General features: G+C 48.2%; 1 protein-coding gene across 3 annotated transcripts in view; it reads left to right on the top strand.

The window, feature by feature from the left end:
* ELMSAN1 (ELM2 and Myb/SANT domain containing 1) overlaps nt 1-16,467 on the top strand; it is a 73,040-nt gene extending 56,573 nt beyond the window's left edge. For 2 of the 3 annotated variants that reach the window (XM_023511555.1, XM_012803522.2), the window contains exons 5-13: nt 3,408-3,474; nt 3,919-4,061; nt 4,178-4,281; nt 4,801-4,876; nt 5,524-5,612; nt 9,052-9,201; nt 10,298-10,510; nt 12,396-12,592; nt 12,878-16,467. In XM_023511555.1, the coding sequence (XP_023367323.1) occupies nt 3,408-3,474; nt 3,919-4,061; nt 4,178-4,281; nt 4,801-4,876; nt 5,524-5,612; nt 9,052-9,201; nt 10,298-10,510; nt 12,396-12,592; nt 12,878-13,055 (1,217 nt within the window). In that variant the 3' untranslated portion in view covers nt 13,056-16,467. Of the gene's footprint in view, nt 1-3,407; nt 3,475-3,918; nt 4,062-4,177; nt 4,282-4,800; nt 4,877-5,523; nt 5,613-9,051; nt 9,202-10,297; nt 10,511-12,395; nt 12,597-12,877 lie in introns of those variants that run through there. The other variant, XM_003786900.3, reaches the window with a different exon arrangement.
* Nucleotides 16,468-16,957: the final 490 nt, after the last annotated feature.

Genomic DNA, 16,957 nt, shown 5'->3' with positions numbered 1-16,957 from the left:
TGTTTGGCGGGTCCGGGCTGGGGATTCGAACCCGCCACCTTAGGTGTACGTGGCTGGCGCCTTAGCCGGTTGAGCTATAGGCGCCGAGCCCCTCAGTTTCTTTAGTATTAAGATGAGGAGGACATTAGTTGTTCTTGGTTGATGATGAAATTACCAATATTCAACCATATTGGATCTACAAATAGCAGTTTCCTATGGTTCACCCTAATGGCCACCTCCTAGGATCAGATGCATTAGCATCTGTAAAGCCCCTAACATTGTGCTTGGTCATCATGTTTGCTGTTAATCCCATCATGTTTGCTGTTAATCCCGTGTGGCAGATCTGGCCCCCACAGTTTCCCAGACAGTCATTTTGCCCAAGAGCAGGTATTCTGGAAATATTGGGCAGGCCTACGGGGTGTATTGCTGAAAATTGCTGCCCACTCCACAAAAGGATCCATTTCCTCTGAAAAATAGGATAATCCTATCCCTTACGGTCATGGAGGGAGAGAATTAAATGGGAGTACCTCATGGTACTCCCTCTACCCAATTAGCCTTTGACCCTGGCCAGGCATGGTCAAGGTGGGTGGACCAGCCAGATCAAGAGTGAGACCCCGTCTCTACTAAAAATAGAAAAAATTAGCTGGGCATTGTTGGTACAGGCAGCCAGTAGTACCAGCTACTCAGGAGGCTGAGGCAAAAGGATCCTTGAGCCCACAAGTTTGAGGTTGCTGTGAGCTATGATGATGCCAGCTCAGACACTCTACCCAGGGCTGCAGAGTGAGACTCAAAACAAAACAAACAAAAAAAAGAAACCTCTGACCCTGATTTCACCTTTGGTGCAGCTCTTTGGTGCCCCCTGGTGTCCATGGGTGAGAGGTGGTTTGTAGTAGGCTGGCTGGGCTCTGGTTCTCCTGCTTCCCGCTTCCCCCTGGAGGCTTCTGTCCCTGGTTGGGTTGTGCAGAAAAGAAGTCACTGTAGAGGCTAGACTGGCAGCAAAAAAGAGGTCAGTCTGTCCATGAGTATTTACTGCGCATTTGGGTATAAAATGTTGAACTAGATCTGTGAGGCCTCCAGGAATGTATGGGACACCATAGTCCGTTCTAAAGAGAGTACAGGGTCATTATGAAAGCCTGGGAATCAGAAAAACAGAGGCTTCTGGCAGTGCTGGATCTGCAGCCAGTGAGTGAAGCTGACATGCAGCCCAAGCCTGCAGAGGCTGCTAGCCTGGGATGGTGAGGAAAGCAGTCACGAGGGGGTGGGGCTGGAGCTGAGTTTCACTTAGAGAGAGCAGGCCAGATAGAGGAAATGACTGGTGCAAAGGCAGTGGGTTGGGAACCGTGGAGAGATGGTGAGGGGCTGCAAGGTGCAAGGTAAGCAATGTGCTAGAACTTAGGTTCCAGCAAGTGGGTGGTGGGAGGTATCAATGGAAAGGGGAACTGCAGAGGAATTGCCATGAGCTCAGAGCAGAGGATTTTAGGGTTTATCTTTATGTTGCAGAAGGAAGTCAGCAAAGACTTCTTTTTTTTTTTTTTTTTTTTGGAGTGTCTTGGTCATGTGGGCCCTTAAGATTAGAAACTGAGGCAGAAAATCCAGAGAGGAAGTGAGGAGATAATTATAAAATAGTGGGCATGTGAGCTGGGTGTTGTGGTTCATGCCTGTAATCTTTTTTTTTTCCAAGACACAGTCTCACTATGTTGCCCTTGGTAGAGTGCTGTGACGTCACAGCTCACAGCAACCTCCAACCCTTGGGCTTAAGCCATTCTCTTGCCTCAGCCTCCCAAGTAGTTGAGTCTACAGGCATCCACCACAATGCCCGGGTATTTTTTTTTTTGAGACAGAGCCTCAAGCTGTCGCTCTGGGTAGAGTGTCATGGTGTCACAGTTCACAGCAACCTCCAACTCCTGGGCTCAAGTGATTCTCCTGCCTCCACTACCCAAGTAGCCAGGACTACAGGTGTCTGCCACAGTGCCCGGCTATTTTTTTTGGTTACAGCCCTCGTTGTTTGGCCAGCCCAGACTGGATTCGAACCTACCAGCTCCAGTGTGTGGCTGGTGCCTTAGCTGCTTGAGCCACAGACACCAAGCTCCACCTATTTTTTGGTTGCAGTTTTCAGTGTTGTTTGGCAGGCCCAGGCTGGGCTCAAACCCACCAGCTTCGGTGTATGTGGCTGGCACCCTGTTCACTGAGCTACAGGTGCCAAGCCTCATGCCTGTAATCTTAGTACTTTGAGAGGCCGAGGGGAGAGAATTGCTTGAGGCCAGGAGTTTGAGACCAGCTTGAGCAGGAGCAAGACCCTGGCTCTCAAAATATAGAAAAATTAGCCAGGCATGGTAGTGCTTGCCTGTAGTCCCAGCTACTTGGAAGGCTGAGGTAGGAGAATTGCTCGATGCCAGGAGTTCAAGGTTGGAGTGAGCTATGATTATGCTATTGCACTAGCCTACGCAATAGAGCAAAACTCTTATTTCAATAAAATAAAATAAATCAGGCTTGGCATCCGTAGCTCAGTGCTTAGGGCGCCAGCCACATACACTGAGGCAGGTGGGTTCAAACCTGACCCAGGCCTGCTAAACAACAACAACTACAACAAAAAAGTAGTGGGGCATTCTACCAAGGGTGACATAGTGAGACTCTGTCTCCAAAAAATAAAAAATAAATAAAATAAATAAATAATAAAATACATCAGTAGGCTCCTTCACTGCTCTTCTAGTGTGTGTACAGTTTCAGCCATAGTTTCTTTACTAGGAAACCATAGTTTTATGTTGCAGCTACTTCTGTAGTGCAGGAGGAGCTCTTAGGGAGAGGAACATGGTTTTAGTAGTAGTGGTGTTGGCTCAGTCCCTGTAGCACCGCGACTAGGGCGCCAGCCACATACACCGGAGCTGGCAGGTTCAAATCCAGCCTGAACCTGCCAAACAACAATAACAACTACAACCAAAAAATAGCTGGGTGTTGTGGCAGGCACCTGTAGTCCTAGCTACTTGGGAGGCTGAGGCAAGAGAATCACTTAAGCATAAGAGTTTGAGGTTGCTGTGAGCTGTGATGCCACAGCACTCTACCTAGGGCGACAGCTTCAGACTCTGTCTCAAAATACAAAAATTAAAAAAAAAAGAAGTAGTGGTGGTGATTATTGGAATAATAGCTAATATTTATTGAGTGCCAGTCTCTGCGTTGTTTCACTCAGTCCTTATACTAACCCCTAAGAGATAGGGGTTAGCCCCTTTGCAGTATGAAAACTAGGGTACCCAAATATTTAGCAAAGGTTGAGCCATGAGAGTTAACGGGCTATAGAGACAGGACTCAGGGTACCTGAGTTCCAAGTGTAAATCACCACTGTGACTCTTGTACCATAGGGCAGCTACCTGGGGAGTTGGGGGCACTTTGCTGAAGGGAGGGTGCCACTTACTAACCTGCTCTATATCTCATAGACAGCGCTGAAGTCACTCCGCCTGTCCTATCTGTGATGGGGGAGGCCACCCCAGTGAGCATTGAGCCGTAAGTACAGCCTTGCCTCTAATCCATGGTGTAAGGATAGCCATGTTTGTCCAGTGTGTGCAGACAGGCCCTGGGAGTGAGAGGAGGGTTCTGCAAACCCTTTCTGGGCTTCCGTTGTTGGCCCTGGTCTTTGCTGTCTCTACCCTGCTTCTGTGTGGAAGTTGCAGGGAAAGGAAAGGATCAGCTCAGCTTGAATTTATCTCTAGGAGAGTTGGAAAGGTGGTCTAAGAGATTCTTTCTCCATCTATAAACTTAGAGCAGTTTCTCCCACTTCTGACCTCTGATCCTTGCCTTTCTGGTGATACCAGGTGCCAGGCTGTCCTCACAGTCCCCTGAAGTCAGTCCCCTTGCCTTTGCCAACCCCTCATCTTCTCATCTCCAGGGAAATAAGTGTATTATCCCCACGGGGAGAAGCTTCACTCCCTTCCATTTCCATCCCTGCAGACGCATCAACGTGGGCTCCCGGTTCCAGGCGGAAATCCCCTTGATGAGGGACCGCGCCCTGGCAGCTGCAGACCCCCATAAGGCTGATTTGGTGTGGCAGCCATGGGAGGACCTAGAAAGCAGCCGTGAGAAGCAGAGGCAAGGTGAGGAGGGACCCCTGGGAATAAGCAAGTGAGTCAGGCTGGTAGGTGGCTGTGGGGGCCAGCCCAGCCCTAAATGGGGTTTTCTCTCCTCTCTCCCCACACTCCTATGAATCCAGTGGAAGACCTGCTGACAGCTGCCTGCTCCAGCATTTTCCCTGGAGCTGGCACCAACCAGGAGTTGGCCCTGCACTGTCTGCATGAGTCCAGGGGAGACATCCTGGTGAGATGACACGCCTAGTGGAGGGAGGGTCCCTCAGGGAAACTGGTTTGATCCATGACTGCTGCCCTAGAGCTAAGCCTCTAGCATGCAGATTGGAAGCCAAGAGAAGGCCCTGCAAGAAGGGGGTTCTGGGGGCTCAGCCTAAGGGAACCCTAGTTCCAAACTCCAGATTTTGCTGTGTAGGATCCTTCTATCCATCCCAATCCCTGATTCTGGGTCAGTGGGTACCACTCTCAAACAGCACTGTTGCTGAGAGCTGTCTCTGTTTGTGCTACCTGCCTTGAGGTCTGTGATTCTCTCTTAAGAGGGCCTGTACCTTGGTTTCTGAGTAGCACTACTGCCCATGACCCTGCCATCCTGCCAGACCTCTGGTCCCTCAGCAGTTATGGGAGGCCAGAATAGGCCCCCACTGTACTTAGAGGCCTGAGGATGCCCTCTGACCTTTGGTAGGGCCTAGGATGCTCAGTCCATCATGGAGACCCCTGCTGGGGCCCTTACCTTCCCTTACTTCCCTTCCAGGAAACGCTGAATAAGCTGCTACTGAAAAAGCCCCTGCGGCCCCACAACCACCCACTGGCAACTTATCACTACACAGGTGGGTCTGGCTGGGTGGGCATGGGCCTGGAGCCTCAGAAGGTCTCCAGCATCAATGGGGCCCTGCTTGGTGATGAGTCACAGCCCTGAGTGGGGTCGGGGGAGGGGTAGATAAGCCAAGAACCAAAGCTGGGGTAGCGGTCCAGGGGCTTCTATACCCTGGAGGGGAATGGAGAAAGGGTGGGCAGATTGGCGCTGATCTAGGCAAAAAAGTACAGATTACAAGTACAGAGAGAGGAACCCAGGGAGTGTCCTCCAAATTGGCATCAAGTACCTGGAACTTAGCCCTGGAGTGCATATCTTGTTCCAGGCACTGTACTTCAAGGGGAACATTGATCAAGTCACATAATCTTAGCAGCCACTGTTCTTGATCCTTTGTTGGTACTATCAGGCAGAGTACCAAGGGATTCACATACATTATTTCATTTAGTCCTCATTACAACTAGTGAGCTAGGTTCTATCATTAGTTCCCATTTCACAAACAAGGGGAGTGAGTGACTTGGCTAGTGAGTGGCAGAACCAGGATGTGCAACTGCCCTGACACTGTAGACTAGAGACTGTAGGTGGGTGGCCTCACACGTCCTATTAATTAGGATTGCCCTGCGCTCATGGTCCTGCTCACCTCACTGCTCCCTCTTTGTCATGTAGGCTCTGACCAGTGGAAGATGGCCGAAAGGAAGCTGTTCAACAAGGGCATTGCCATCTACAAGAAGGATTTCTTCCTGGTCCAGAAGCTGGTGAGCTGTGTCCTATTTTAGGGGCAAGTAAGGGCCAGGAGTTGCCTGAGTAACTCTGGGGCTCCCTCTGCCAGTGACCAAGTCCTCTTAAAAAGCAGTCCAGACAGCACAGTGGCATGTGCCTGAAGTCCTAGCTATTCTGGAAGCTGAGGCATGAAGCTACTTGAGCCTAGGAGTTCAAGTCCAGCTTGGACAACACAGCAAGCTTCTGTTCATTACAAAAAAAAAAGAGCAGTTAGGTCCATACCACTAAGTAGGCTGAGAGACAATTTTTGGAACAATACAAGAATGGGAAAAGTTAGGGCTTTTATCCCTGTTGGTTCTAAACATCCTTCTCCTTCCTTAGGGTGGTATGGCTGTGCTTTGGGATCTCAATCCAGAAAGAGGCCTAAGTGGGCATCAGACTCTGTGGCATCATACTTAAATTAGGCGGGAGGACTAGATGGGTATTAGGGTTGCAAGCAGAGGTGAGCCCTTCCCCAGGGGAATGTGGAAGGGGAGAGGGCAACCTATGGTGAGGGGAGCTGGGATTGGGCAAATGCCTGTGTAACTGACCTGGTAGACATCTGCTCACTTCTTTATCTGGCCCAAGGCTTCCTTCCAGTGGCTCAGCTGACCAAGCCTAGGTTTCCTAGATTTATTTTGTCCTCTCTCCTTATACTTCTGAAGAATAGAGTACTTTGCTAATCCAAGGAATTACATCTTTCTAGCCCTGACTCACAAATCTAGGCTATGAAGAAAGTGAGTTGTGTGGACTGCCAAGGAAAAAACACTTCTAAGAACTTGCTCTTTCCTTCTGGGATTTTACATTATGTCAGAAATGGCCCTAAGGGACTGGGCAAAGTACTGATGAATTCTCCTATAAGGACCCTGTTGTGAGGACAGTTTTTTGCTGTTTTAGTAACAGTCTATTCCGTGATCGGGCAATATTGCTGGGAAGTACATGCCTAATGAAATTCACTGAGGTGCCCTTAATGCCTAATGAAAAGAGTGGACCATTAGTCAGAGAGAATTGCAGTAAAAGTATAAAAGATCTAATTAATGGCTCAGCACTTGTGGCTCAAACAGCTAAGGCACCAGCCACATACACCTGAGCTGGCAGGTTTGAATCTAGCCCAGGCCCACCAAACGACAATGATGGCTGCAACCAAAAAATAGCCGGGCTTTGTGGCGGGCCCTTGTAGTCCCAGCTACTTGGGAAGCGGAGATAGGAGAATCGCTTGAGCCCAGGAGTTGGAGGTTGCTGTCAGCTGTGATACTACAGCATTCTACCCAGGGCGACGGCTTGAGGCTCTGTCTCAGAAAAAAAAAAAAAAAAAGATTCATTTAACAAATGTGTGACTTGGTCATTCCTGTGAGATGAAACATTTTTTTTTTTTGCAGTTTTTGGCAGGGTTGGGTTTGAACATGCCACCTCCGGCATATGGGGCCAGCACCCTACCCTTTTGAGCCACAGGCACTGTCCCAAGATGAAACATTTCTGTTTTTTCCTCAGGCACAGAGGACCCGCACTGACCCCTAGGCCCTCTGGATTAGAGCTCCCAGCCAGAAGTGGCTGAGCAGTCTGGGAGCCTATGGGGGTGGAGGAACGAGGGGTGGTGTCAGAGAAAACATCCTCTGTGTGTGGGAAAGTAGTCTAACAACTAAACCCATTGGTTTATGAAAGATGGCTAGAGTTTCAGAGCTTGAGAGCCCCTGGAGATCAGCTAGTCTTACCTTACCCTACTTACTATGTATATTTGGACAAAACTGTAATTAGGTGAATTATTTGCCTAAAGTCACACAGCCATTTGGTGGCAGATTTAGGAGCAAGACTAGGGCCTTTTGCTTCCTCTTCAGGTTTTCTAGGACTTTATTGTTTTTCTTGAGTTCCTCCCCCATATAGGACACAGTGAGATTTCTCTGCCCTCCCTTGTCAGGAGAGGAATCATTTGTTTGCCTGGATTTTTTTTTTTTTTTTTTTTTTTTAAAGACACAGTCTCAGTCTGTGGCCCAGGTTAGAGTTCTGTGGCATCAGCCTAGATCACAGCAACCTCAAACTTCTGGGCTCAAGTAATCCTTCTGCCTCAGCCTTCTGAGTAGCTGGGACCACAGGTGCCTACCATAATGCCTGGCTAATTTTCCTATTTTTAGTAGAGATGGGGTCTAACCCTTGCTCAGGTTAGTCTTAAACTCCTGAGCTCGAGGAATCGTCCTGCCTTGGCCTCCCAGAGTACTAGAAATACAAGTGTGAGCCACTGTGCCCATAATGTTTGCCTGGATTGATGAATAGTATCTGTATTGCCAGGTTGGGGATGGCTTTGACTTTGAATAGTGCCCAGACTTTTTCTTTTCTTTTTTTTTTTTTTTTTGAGACAGAGCCTCACTATGTCGCCCTGGGTAGAGTGCTATAGCATCACAGCTCACAGCAGCCTCAAACTCTTAGGCTTAAGCAAATCTCTTCCTCAGCCTCCCAAGTAGCTGGGACTACAGGCATCTGCCATAATGCCCCACTTTTTTTTTTGTTGCAGTTGTCGTTGTTTGGTAGGCCGGGGCTGGGTTTGACCTCACCAGCTCTGGTGTATGTGGCTGGCGCCTTAGCCGCTGAGCTATAGGTGCTGAGCCCAGACTTTTTTCTCTTAACATTTTAGTTTGAAAAATTTCAAACTTAGAGAAAAATTGAAAGAACATATAATGAACACTCATTTACCGCCCTTGGATTTATCAATTATTAACATTTGTCACATTTGCTTTCTCTTTCTCTGTATACACACACGTACACACTATTATTTTTTTTTTTTGAGACAGAGCCTCAAGCTTTCCCCCTGGGTAGAGTGCCGTGGCATCACAGCTCACAGCAACCTCCAACTCTCCTGCCTCAGCCTCCCAAGTAGCTGGGACCACAGGCGCCCACCACAATGTCCAGCTATTTTTTGGTTGCAGCCATCATTGTTGTTTTGGCGGGCCCAGGCTGGATTCGAACCCATCACCTTAGGTGTATATGGCTGGTGCCTTAGCCACTTGAGCCACAGGCGCCGAGCTCACACTATTTTTTCTCTCTTTTTCAGCTAATCATTAAGTTACAGACATCTGTCACATGACTCAAAAGATTTCATCATGTATCACCTAAAAACAAGTATATTCTACAAAACCACCATACTGTTAGTCTGCCTAAGAAATTTAATCTGATACAATCCATATTCACATCTTCCCAGCAGTTGTCCTTAATAACTTACTGTATTTATTTATTCACTTATTTTAAATGTGCTGAATCATTGATTAATAGAATTAATCAGTGGTTTGTTAGAGACCAGGCATTAGAGAAATGCTTATATTTCCTGGGTTCAATGGGTTTAATTTTTGGTTAGAGGTTAAGGGGCATATATAGGAAAGGCTGGATTATCCCCAAGAAGTACAGCCAAACCAGGGGAATCTGACCACAGTTTTGTCTTCAAACCAGATCCAGACCAAGACTGTGGCCCAGTGCGTGGAGTTCTACTACACCTATAAGAAGCAGGTGAAAATCGGCCGCAACGGGACTCTAACCTTTGGGGATGTGGATACAAGTGATGAGAAGTCAGCCCAGGAAGAAGTTGAAGTGGATATTAAGGTGACTCCTTGCCCAGTGTCAGCTACCTAGAACCCAGGCTGGGTCTGGGGCCACGGCCAGCTGGGAATCTGAGGCCAAGCTCTCTAGGAGTCTGTGGAGGGCAGGCAGAGGAAGGCAGTGTCCCTGATAGTCTCAAGGAGCTGATGTCCCAGGCCCTAGACCTTTGGGTTCCCCTCTCTGTGCTGCCAATGTCAAAGTAATAATACATTGTGTTGATGCAGAATACTGGAGAATTTTCCCTCAGGATCTGTATTGGCATCAACTTATTGTCTCCTCATAGCAGACCTCTAACACTTTAGTTATTCTTGTATCACCTTCATGCTATGTCTGTGCCCTACCATCTGTTACTACTACTATTTTTGTTGTGTTCACATGCCACTTGTGCTGTTACTTAATATGTTTTTTATTCAACTAATTTTTTACTCAATTAGGTAAGTTAAATACATATAAAAACCAAACAGTGCTAAGTTCTAGCTGGATGCTGTGTTACTTGCCAAGGCTCTATTAGGGCTGAAGCCTGATCACTCTTTTTAATGTTAAAGAGACTATCAAGTCTAGAGAAGCATAAGATATGTTAACACCAGTCAGAGCCTTTGTACTTAATAGAATCAAGATCAAAAGAGGATTGAAAAGTGAATGTTAACTTAGTTCTGTGTCCATGTATCCATCTAATATCATCACAGGATTGTAGTCTCCACACTTGGTGAAATGCCTACTCTAAGGCAGGGAGTGGTTTGGTGCCCATTTTGTATATAGGAAGGTGGTGAAGATACAGAAAACATTACAAAGATAGTTTGAAATTAGAGCTCAAGGCTCCTGCCTGACTTACCAGGCCACTTCTCACACTTCCTTCCTTCTCAAGTGCTCTGTTTTACCCTGAGGGCTCCAAGGGCTCAAGACTCTATTCTATCCCCAGGCATACGAGCCACCGAGTGCTGTGACTAGTGACATAGTCCTAGGACAGAGAAGGCTGTGCTGGGCCAGGACAGCTTGCAGGACCAGCAAGGCTAGGGAAGCCTTGGCTGGGTCAGAATTGGTCCACTGTGACAGTGTGACTGAGCTCTAGGCTCATTGCCCTTATTCTTGTCCCCTATAGACTTCCCAGAAGTTCCCAAGAGTGCTTCCTCCCAGAAGAGAGTCCCCAAGTGAAGAGAGGCTGGAGCCCAAGAGGGAGGTGAAAGAGCCCAGCAAGGAGGGGGAAGAGGAGGAGCCAGAGACCCAGGAGAAGGGGGAGCAGGAAGAAGGGCGAGAGCGCAGCCGGAGGGCTGCGGCAGTCAAAGCCACTCAGACACTACAGGCCAATGAGTCGGTAAGTGTCACCTCTACTGTCTGAGCCCAGGGCCAGGAAAAGGGTGGAGGGGGGCCTGGGGGTGTGGGAGGGAGGGCAGAGCTGGAATGCTAGATACTCATCATTCTCATAATAGCAGGAAGTACACAGAGTACTTTCTGCTGTTAAGTCATTTCATCCACAATTATTATTCCCATTTTACCTATGAAGAAATTAAGGCCAGACATAACACAGCTAGTAGGCAACCTGACTCCATAGTCTGCTGTTGCTTTTTACATTATACTGCTTTTGTATCTGAGATTCAGAGGAAAAAGGCTTTGTGAAAACCCAGTGGATATGTGAGACATTGGAGACAGGGCTACCCCTGAGAGAGCTGATAAAAATGTCTGAGACTGAGCTGAAACCATGAGAGTGATAATGCCCCTCATGCATGATCTCTGCAAAGTGCTTTCATTTCTGTTATCAGTTCCTCACAACAACCCCATAAAGTGTTAACCCTCACTCTGCAGCTGGGGGGAATGGGTTCAGGGGTGCTAAATGTCCCTGGACTCCTGCCATAGTGCTGTCTCTATCTGTGATAGGCCAAGAAGCAGGACTCCTGGTCACAGCTGCTCCTTTCCAGGGAAAGGCCCTGCAGGAAGGGAACAGAGAGGAGTTTGTTGGGGAGCTACTGCAGAGTCTTTTTAAAAAAAATTTCATGCTGTACACTTGTGCTTGCAGACCCCCCAACTGTGAACACACAGCTGTTTGCCCCTCTGCACCAAGAGCTGTGCTCTGTGCTTCACCCAGTTCCGCTGTCTTTTGTGCTCACTTTGCTATTATAGGCTCTCACTCTGTTGCCCTGGGTAGAGTGCTGTGGCCGTGTAGCTCACAGCAACCTCAAACTCCTGGGCTCAAGTGAGCCTCCTGCCTCAGCCTCCCAAGTAGCTAGGACTACAGGTGCCTGTCACAACGCCCAGCTAATTTTTTGTATTATTAGTAGAGATGGGGTCTTACTGTTGCTCAGGCTGGTCTTGAACACCTGAGCTCAAGTGATCTACCCACCTTTGGCTTCCCAGAGTGCTAGGATTTAGGCACAGGTCAACACACTTACCTCTTCTGATGGACACTGGGTCCCCTTCCTGAGGCGACTCTCTGACCGGTGCTCTTCCCCTCAGTTTAGCATCTCCCATTCGTCCTGAGCTAGTGGGCCAGTGCATCTGTCCTTTTCTCTAGACTTGCGCTTTCTCAGGGCAGGGGTGCCTGTCAACCTCTGTATCCTCAGCACCCAGCACATCACAGGGGCCTGATTCCCTATAGAATGAAGGTAGGAATGGACTAAATGACAGAAAACATGAACATAAGCTTCACTAGTTCAGACCTCAAGGTCCGGTCATATGCATCAAGTCCCATAGCATGGCGGCACCCCTAGTTCAGTGGGTAGGGAGCTGGCTACATACACCGAGGCAGGCAGGTTTGAACCCGGCCCCCAGTCTGCTAAACAACCATGACAACTGCAACAACAACTAAAATAGCCGGGTGTTATGGCGGGAGCCTGTAGTCCCAGCTACTTGGAGGCCGAGGCAAGAGAATCGCTTAAGTTAGAGGTTGCTGTGAGCTGTGACGCTACAGCACTCTACCAAGGGCGACAAAGACTGTCTCAAATAAATAAATAAAGTCCCATAGCAGCTAGCTAGGGTTGTCCCACAGAATTACTGTACTTTGTCAACGATTAAGCTGTGACTAAAGACAGGTGGGCTTCTGAGGAGGCAGTGAGGGTCCTGCCTCCGGTAAGACTCAAGGGCATGCTACGTGACCTTTGGGCAGGAGGGTATGGCCTTTACTGGCCCTCTGTTCCCTGAGATTTCAGAATTCCGGGTGGACCCTTCTCCACATCTCTCAACTCTCCTTGTTTGATTCTTTCCAGGCCAATGACATCCTCATCCTCCGGAGCCACGAGTCCAACGCCCCTGGGTCCACTGGCAGCCAGACCTTGGAGAAGCCAAGGGAGGGTGTAGGGAAGTCACGAAGGGCACTACCATTTTCAGAGAAGAAGAAAAAACCAGAGACGTTTAATAAGACTCAGAATCAGGAGAACACTTTCCCGTGTAAAAAGTGTGGCAGGTAAGCCAGCCAGCCCTGCCCCACTGAGATCTAGCCTGGGGGTGAGTGGTGGGGCGGGATGAAGTGGGGGGAGGGGAAGAGCCTTGTCTTCTGATTGGCTCAGTGGGTTTCTAGGGCTGTGACGCCATCGGGCAGTCTTTAGAAGACGCGGATGGCACAGACTGGGGAGATGTGGGAGGAGCGCACACGCACCGCACGTGCACGCGCATGTGCACGTGCAGCCGCTCCCACAGGTCCCTAAGGAGAACCGGCTGACGCCTGACCCCTCTCCCCGCCTGGTGGCAGGGTGTTTTACAAGGTGAAAAGCCGGAGTGCCCACATGAAGAGCCATGCCGAGCAGGAGAAGAAGGCAGCGGCGCTGAGGCAGCGGGAGAAGGAGGCCGCGGCCGCTGCAGCTGCTGCAGCCGCCTCCCACCCACAGGCCCTGCGGGAGGAGAGTGGCGGCGCGGGCGAGAAGGGCTGAGTGGGGGGGCCTGGCCCCGAGCCCGGCACCTCCACCCGCAAACACCGGGAACCTCAGGAGTGAGTGAGGAGAGAATCACGTGGACCTTTCTCTGCAAAACAAATAAGACAGTGAAATAAACGGCTCTTTTATTTATAAAGGCCCCAGGAGCGGTGTTAAGGGCTGCAGGATCCGGTTCTCTTTGTCCTCATGCTCTCCCGGAACATGAGCGTCCTGATCCTCTCCGGAGGGGCTCCACCGCCACCTCTCCCACCCCATCTCTGCCGGCTGCCGCCGCGCGGGTCTCTTGCCTCCTCTTTGCCTCCCCTCGCTCTCCAGGAAGCCACCACGGTGAGCCCAGCACAGGCTTACTTTCGGCTCACTTTCGTTCATTGCAGTGTTAATTCGTGTCCTCAGAGGACCTCAGGGCTGCACAGGCCCTGCCCCCAGTCCCAGATAAAGGCACTCCCTGGGAGGGAGTGTCTCAGAGCTTGACATCTGTGCTATGCCTGCACAACAGTGTCCCGGCCTGCCTGAGCTGCTTCAGTGACTTGTTCTCAGAGTGGCCACCTTGTCCCTGGAAGGGAGGCCAAGACAGGCACTATTGTCCCTTTGCTGCTTACTAGCAGCCCTGCTGGGGCTAGGACATTTTCTCAGATGTTTGGGGGAAGGGGCTGTTGTTCTTGGCCAAGTCTCTCAGCCTGCTGCAGGAAGAGAAACTACAGGGGCTGGAAGCTGCAGGTCCAGGCCTGAGGGAGGTTGTGACAAGCCTGGCTCTTCCTGTCTCGTACCTTTTTGCCAAATACCTTTGGGTCCTGGAGGGAGCTTAGCCTTGAGCAGATACTGGAGAGGCCCGGCCTGCTCCTTCTTGGTGCTAGCTCCCTGCTTGCCTCTGTCCTGCCCTCAGCATCTGCTGCCTGACCCTACCACACCCCACCCAATGTTGATGTCCACGGCCCAGCCCTCAGTCCTGCACGCTGGAGATTTCTGGATCCTTCCCTGGGAGAGGGAGGTCTCCTAACTAGATTGGACAGGAGCCTTCATTCCTTGACTTATGTCAGTTGGGAGCTATTTATTTATTCTTAATATTTAATTTTTAACATCCTCTCAGGGACCAGGGGCCTCCTGCTTTCCAGAGGCCCAAGTGCATTTATCCCAAAACAAGGCACCTTCTTGACATCCCCATCCCCACTCCTAATTCCCAAGACCCTAAGATCCCTCACCTCGTTGCTCTGGAAGCTCTTGCTAATAGGAATGATAGCACTGAAAGAGGGTGGAAAGGTGGAGGGTATCACCAAAGCCACACAGAGACTAGCAGGATGGAGGGAGATCACAGGCAGTTGTTGTGCTGCCCCTTCTCTGCTGTACTTTCAAATGCCTGAGAGATTGGCAAGAGGCCAGAATTCTAGTTTTGTTTATCAGGCCTAGAGTCTAGCTTGAAGAAGCCATATTTGGCTTGGAGTCACTGAAATGAAAGGGCCAGAAAGATCTGGAGGCCCCTTCGCTTGTCAGCCCCATAGCAGACTGAGTTATTTTTATGATCTTATTACTCAACTTTAATTTTGCAAAAGAAACTCTTAAGTGGATGCATATATGACAGATCAGTGTATTAGGAAGGAGCCAAAAAGTATTTATTCTGCTACTCGGTGGTGGCCTAAAAGTATCACATCAGTAGCTGGAAGTGGAGAGGGAGTTTTGTTTTGAAATTATGTACGATTGGGTCAGATATTTTTCAGCATCCACTTATACATTAACAAGGTTCTACAGGACCCCAGCTATGAAAGTTAGAAAATTCTTTTCCCTGCCCCAGACTCCTAGGTGATTACTTAGATCTGCAACTTTCTAGTTAGTCTCCTCCATAGGCTTCTGCAAGCTCAGTGTCCCAAGACTGCAAAAATCTGGTGTACTCTCTAGAAGTGGGAGGGTAGCAAAATTTAGGCTCTCTTCTAAATTATTTAAGTAATATGAGTGCCTTTGCAGCATAGCCCAAAAGTGCTACTTATGTTTCCCAAGATTTTTCTACTTAACCCATATTTGGTTTCAGGCTCCTTTATGGACATGAGGTAACAGAAACCTTCATTCACATGAGACCCTTCTGTTCAGTGGTAACATACAAGACATGGAAATCTTTTTTAGTAAGAAAGTAAGCCTACTCGTCTAAGCTCAGAGAGACCAGACTAGGTGAATGTAACTGGGGAAAATCAGTATGGTACCTCTGTGTAATCTCACCAGACACCATATCTTAGGGAGGGTCCATGCTCCAGGAAGCATTTTTATATAGGAAGCAATGTGAAAAAATGTTTAGAGGGCAGGTGCGATTGTGGCTAGTGACCTGCCAGTAAAGTAGTGCAGCCATAGAAGATGGCATAGGTATATCCTTAATGGTGCTTTCTCCCTGTGAACATGTTAGGTTTGTCTTTTGTTGTTTTTTCCTTCTCTTCAGAGCTCTTTGCTTTAAGAAGCTAAGTGATAAACACCTCCAGCTTTATAATGTCCTCCCCACATCATCTCACTGTTTCCATGTCCCAGCTTAGATATGCATTCACGTAAGGGCGTGAAACTGACCTAGTGCCTGTGTCGCAGACCACTTCTGAGGTCTCTACCCATCCAAGGAGACAGTGCCATCATTACTGTCCTCCATGCCTTTGGCAGCCCCCTCACAGCTAAGGTACACACCGCCCCTTCAGCCACCCCACCTCCACCCCTGGCACAGAGATCTTTTGCTGCTTATGTCTAAAGGGATTGCCTATATTTAACTGCCTCAGTGACCTAACCTCTTTCTTCTCATGTGCCAGATGTTAAGATGAAGGAGGAATACAATATACTCAAGCCTCAGCTGTTTAAATATGTTTTCACTGGGGCTCACTTTTCTGGGATGGTTGGTATTTATTATCAGACTGGCAAGCCTAATTCCTTAGGTTTACAGGAAGTACGCATATTTTTATAAAACAATTGTGTCCTCCCCACATTTTGCTGTGTTAATATTTGCCTCTTAACAATTTGCAGCTGTTTCACTTTTTCCTTGTCTCTAAGTTGAAGGCCTTGTTGGAGGGGACAGAGCACAGGAACAGCCTTGACAGTCTGTAATTAGTGTACAAATATTTTAATAGCATATAAATAAGTATATTCCTTTTATTTTGAAACAGAAATGATCAGACACTGCCTTTTGTGTGTTTGCTGCCTGTGGCACCCTTTTTAAAAAAGACTGTTACATATTAAAATAGTGTACATACATATATATAAATATTACCTCTTTTGCTGTACAGTTGTGATAGACCAGACTGAAGATTTTATTTTTTGTGTGCTTTTTATAAGAAAAAATTAATACACTAAAGAGAATCTTGCTGATGTGATTGTAATGTACCTATGTAACTTATTTACTTTTGAATGTTCTGTATCTTTAAACCTTTTATTAAATAAGGTTTTAAAAATTTAGAGTTGAATGCTGTGTTCTTCTAGGGGGATTTTCACCGTCAGATACTGTCGTAAGTAGGCTTATTTTACTTGTAGGGAAATTACTTGACGTTTTCGAACTTTAAGGATTCTGTTTTACCAGCCCATTCCTTGTCAGTGATGCCAGCCAGGACAGAGGAAGTATCTCACTAGTGTTTGCCTGACTACAAAAGATGCCTGAAGTTGAAACAAGCATCTTTTTATAAAATTCAAGACAAGAAAAAGTCAAATCAGTAATTCACACGAATATACATAAATGGCATGCTCTGACGTTTTAGCTTCATTGGGATGCAACATGCAGGGTGTGGTCGGGTGGCAGAGGGGTGCCGGGTGCTGCGGAGAGCATTTTCATTTTCATACGCAACACAAAGTCACTGAATAAGTGCTGTAAGTACACAGGTCCGCCGTGGTGGGTGCATTTTATTTTATTTTTTTCTCAGATTTCGGCCGGGGCTGGATTTGAACCCGCC

Source organism: Otolemur garnettii, unplaced genomic scaffold (assembly GCF_000181295.1).
Source record: "Otolemur garnettii isolate 467f Iridium unplaced genomic scaffold, OtoGar3 scaffold00020, whole genome shotgun sequence".
NCBI classification, from domain to species: Eukaryota; Metazoa; Chordata; class Mammalia; order Primates; family Galagidae; genus Otolemur; species Otolemur garnettii.
This window is presented reverse-complemented; position numbering and strand designations above follow the sequence as displayed.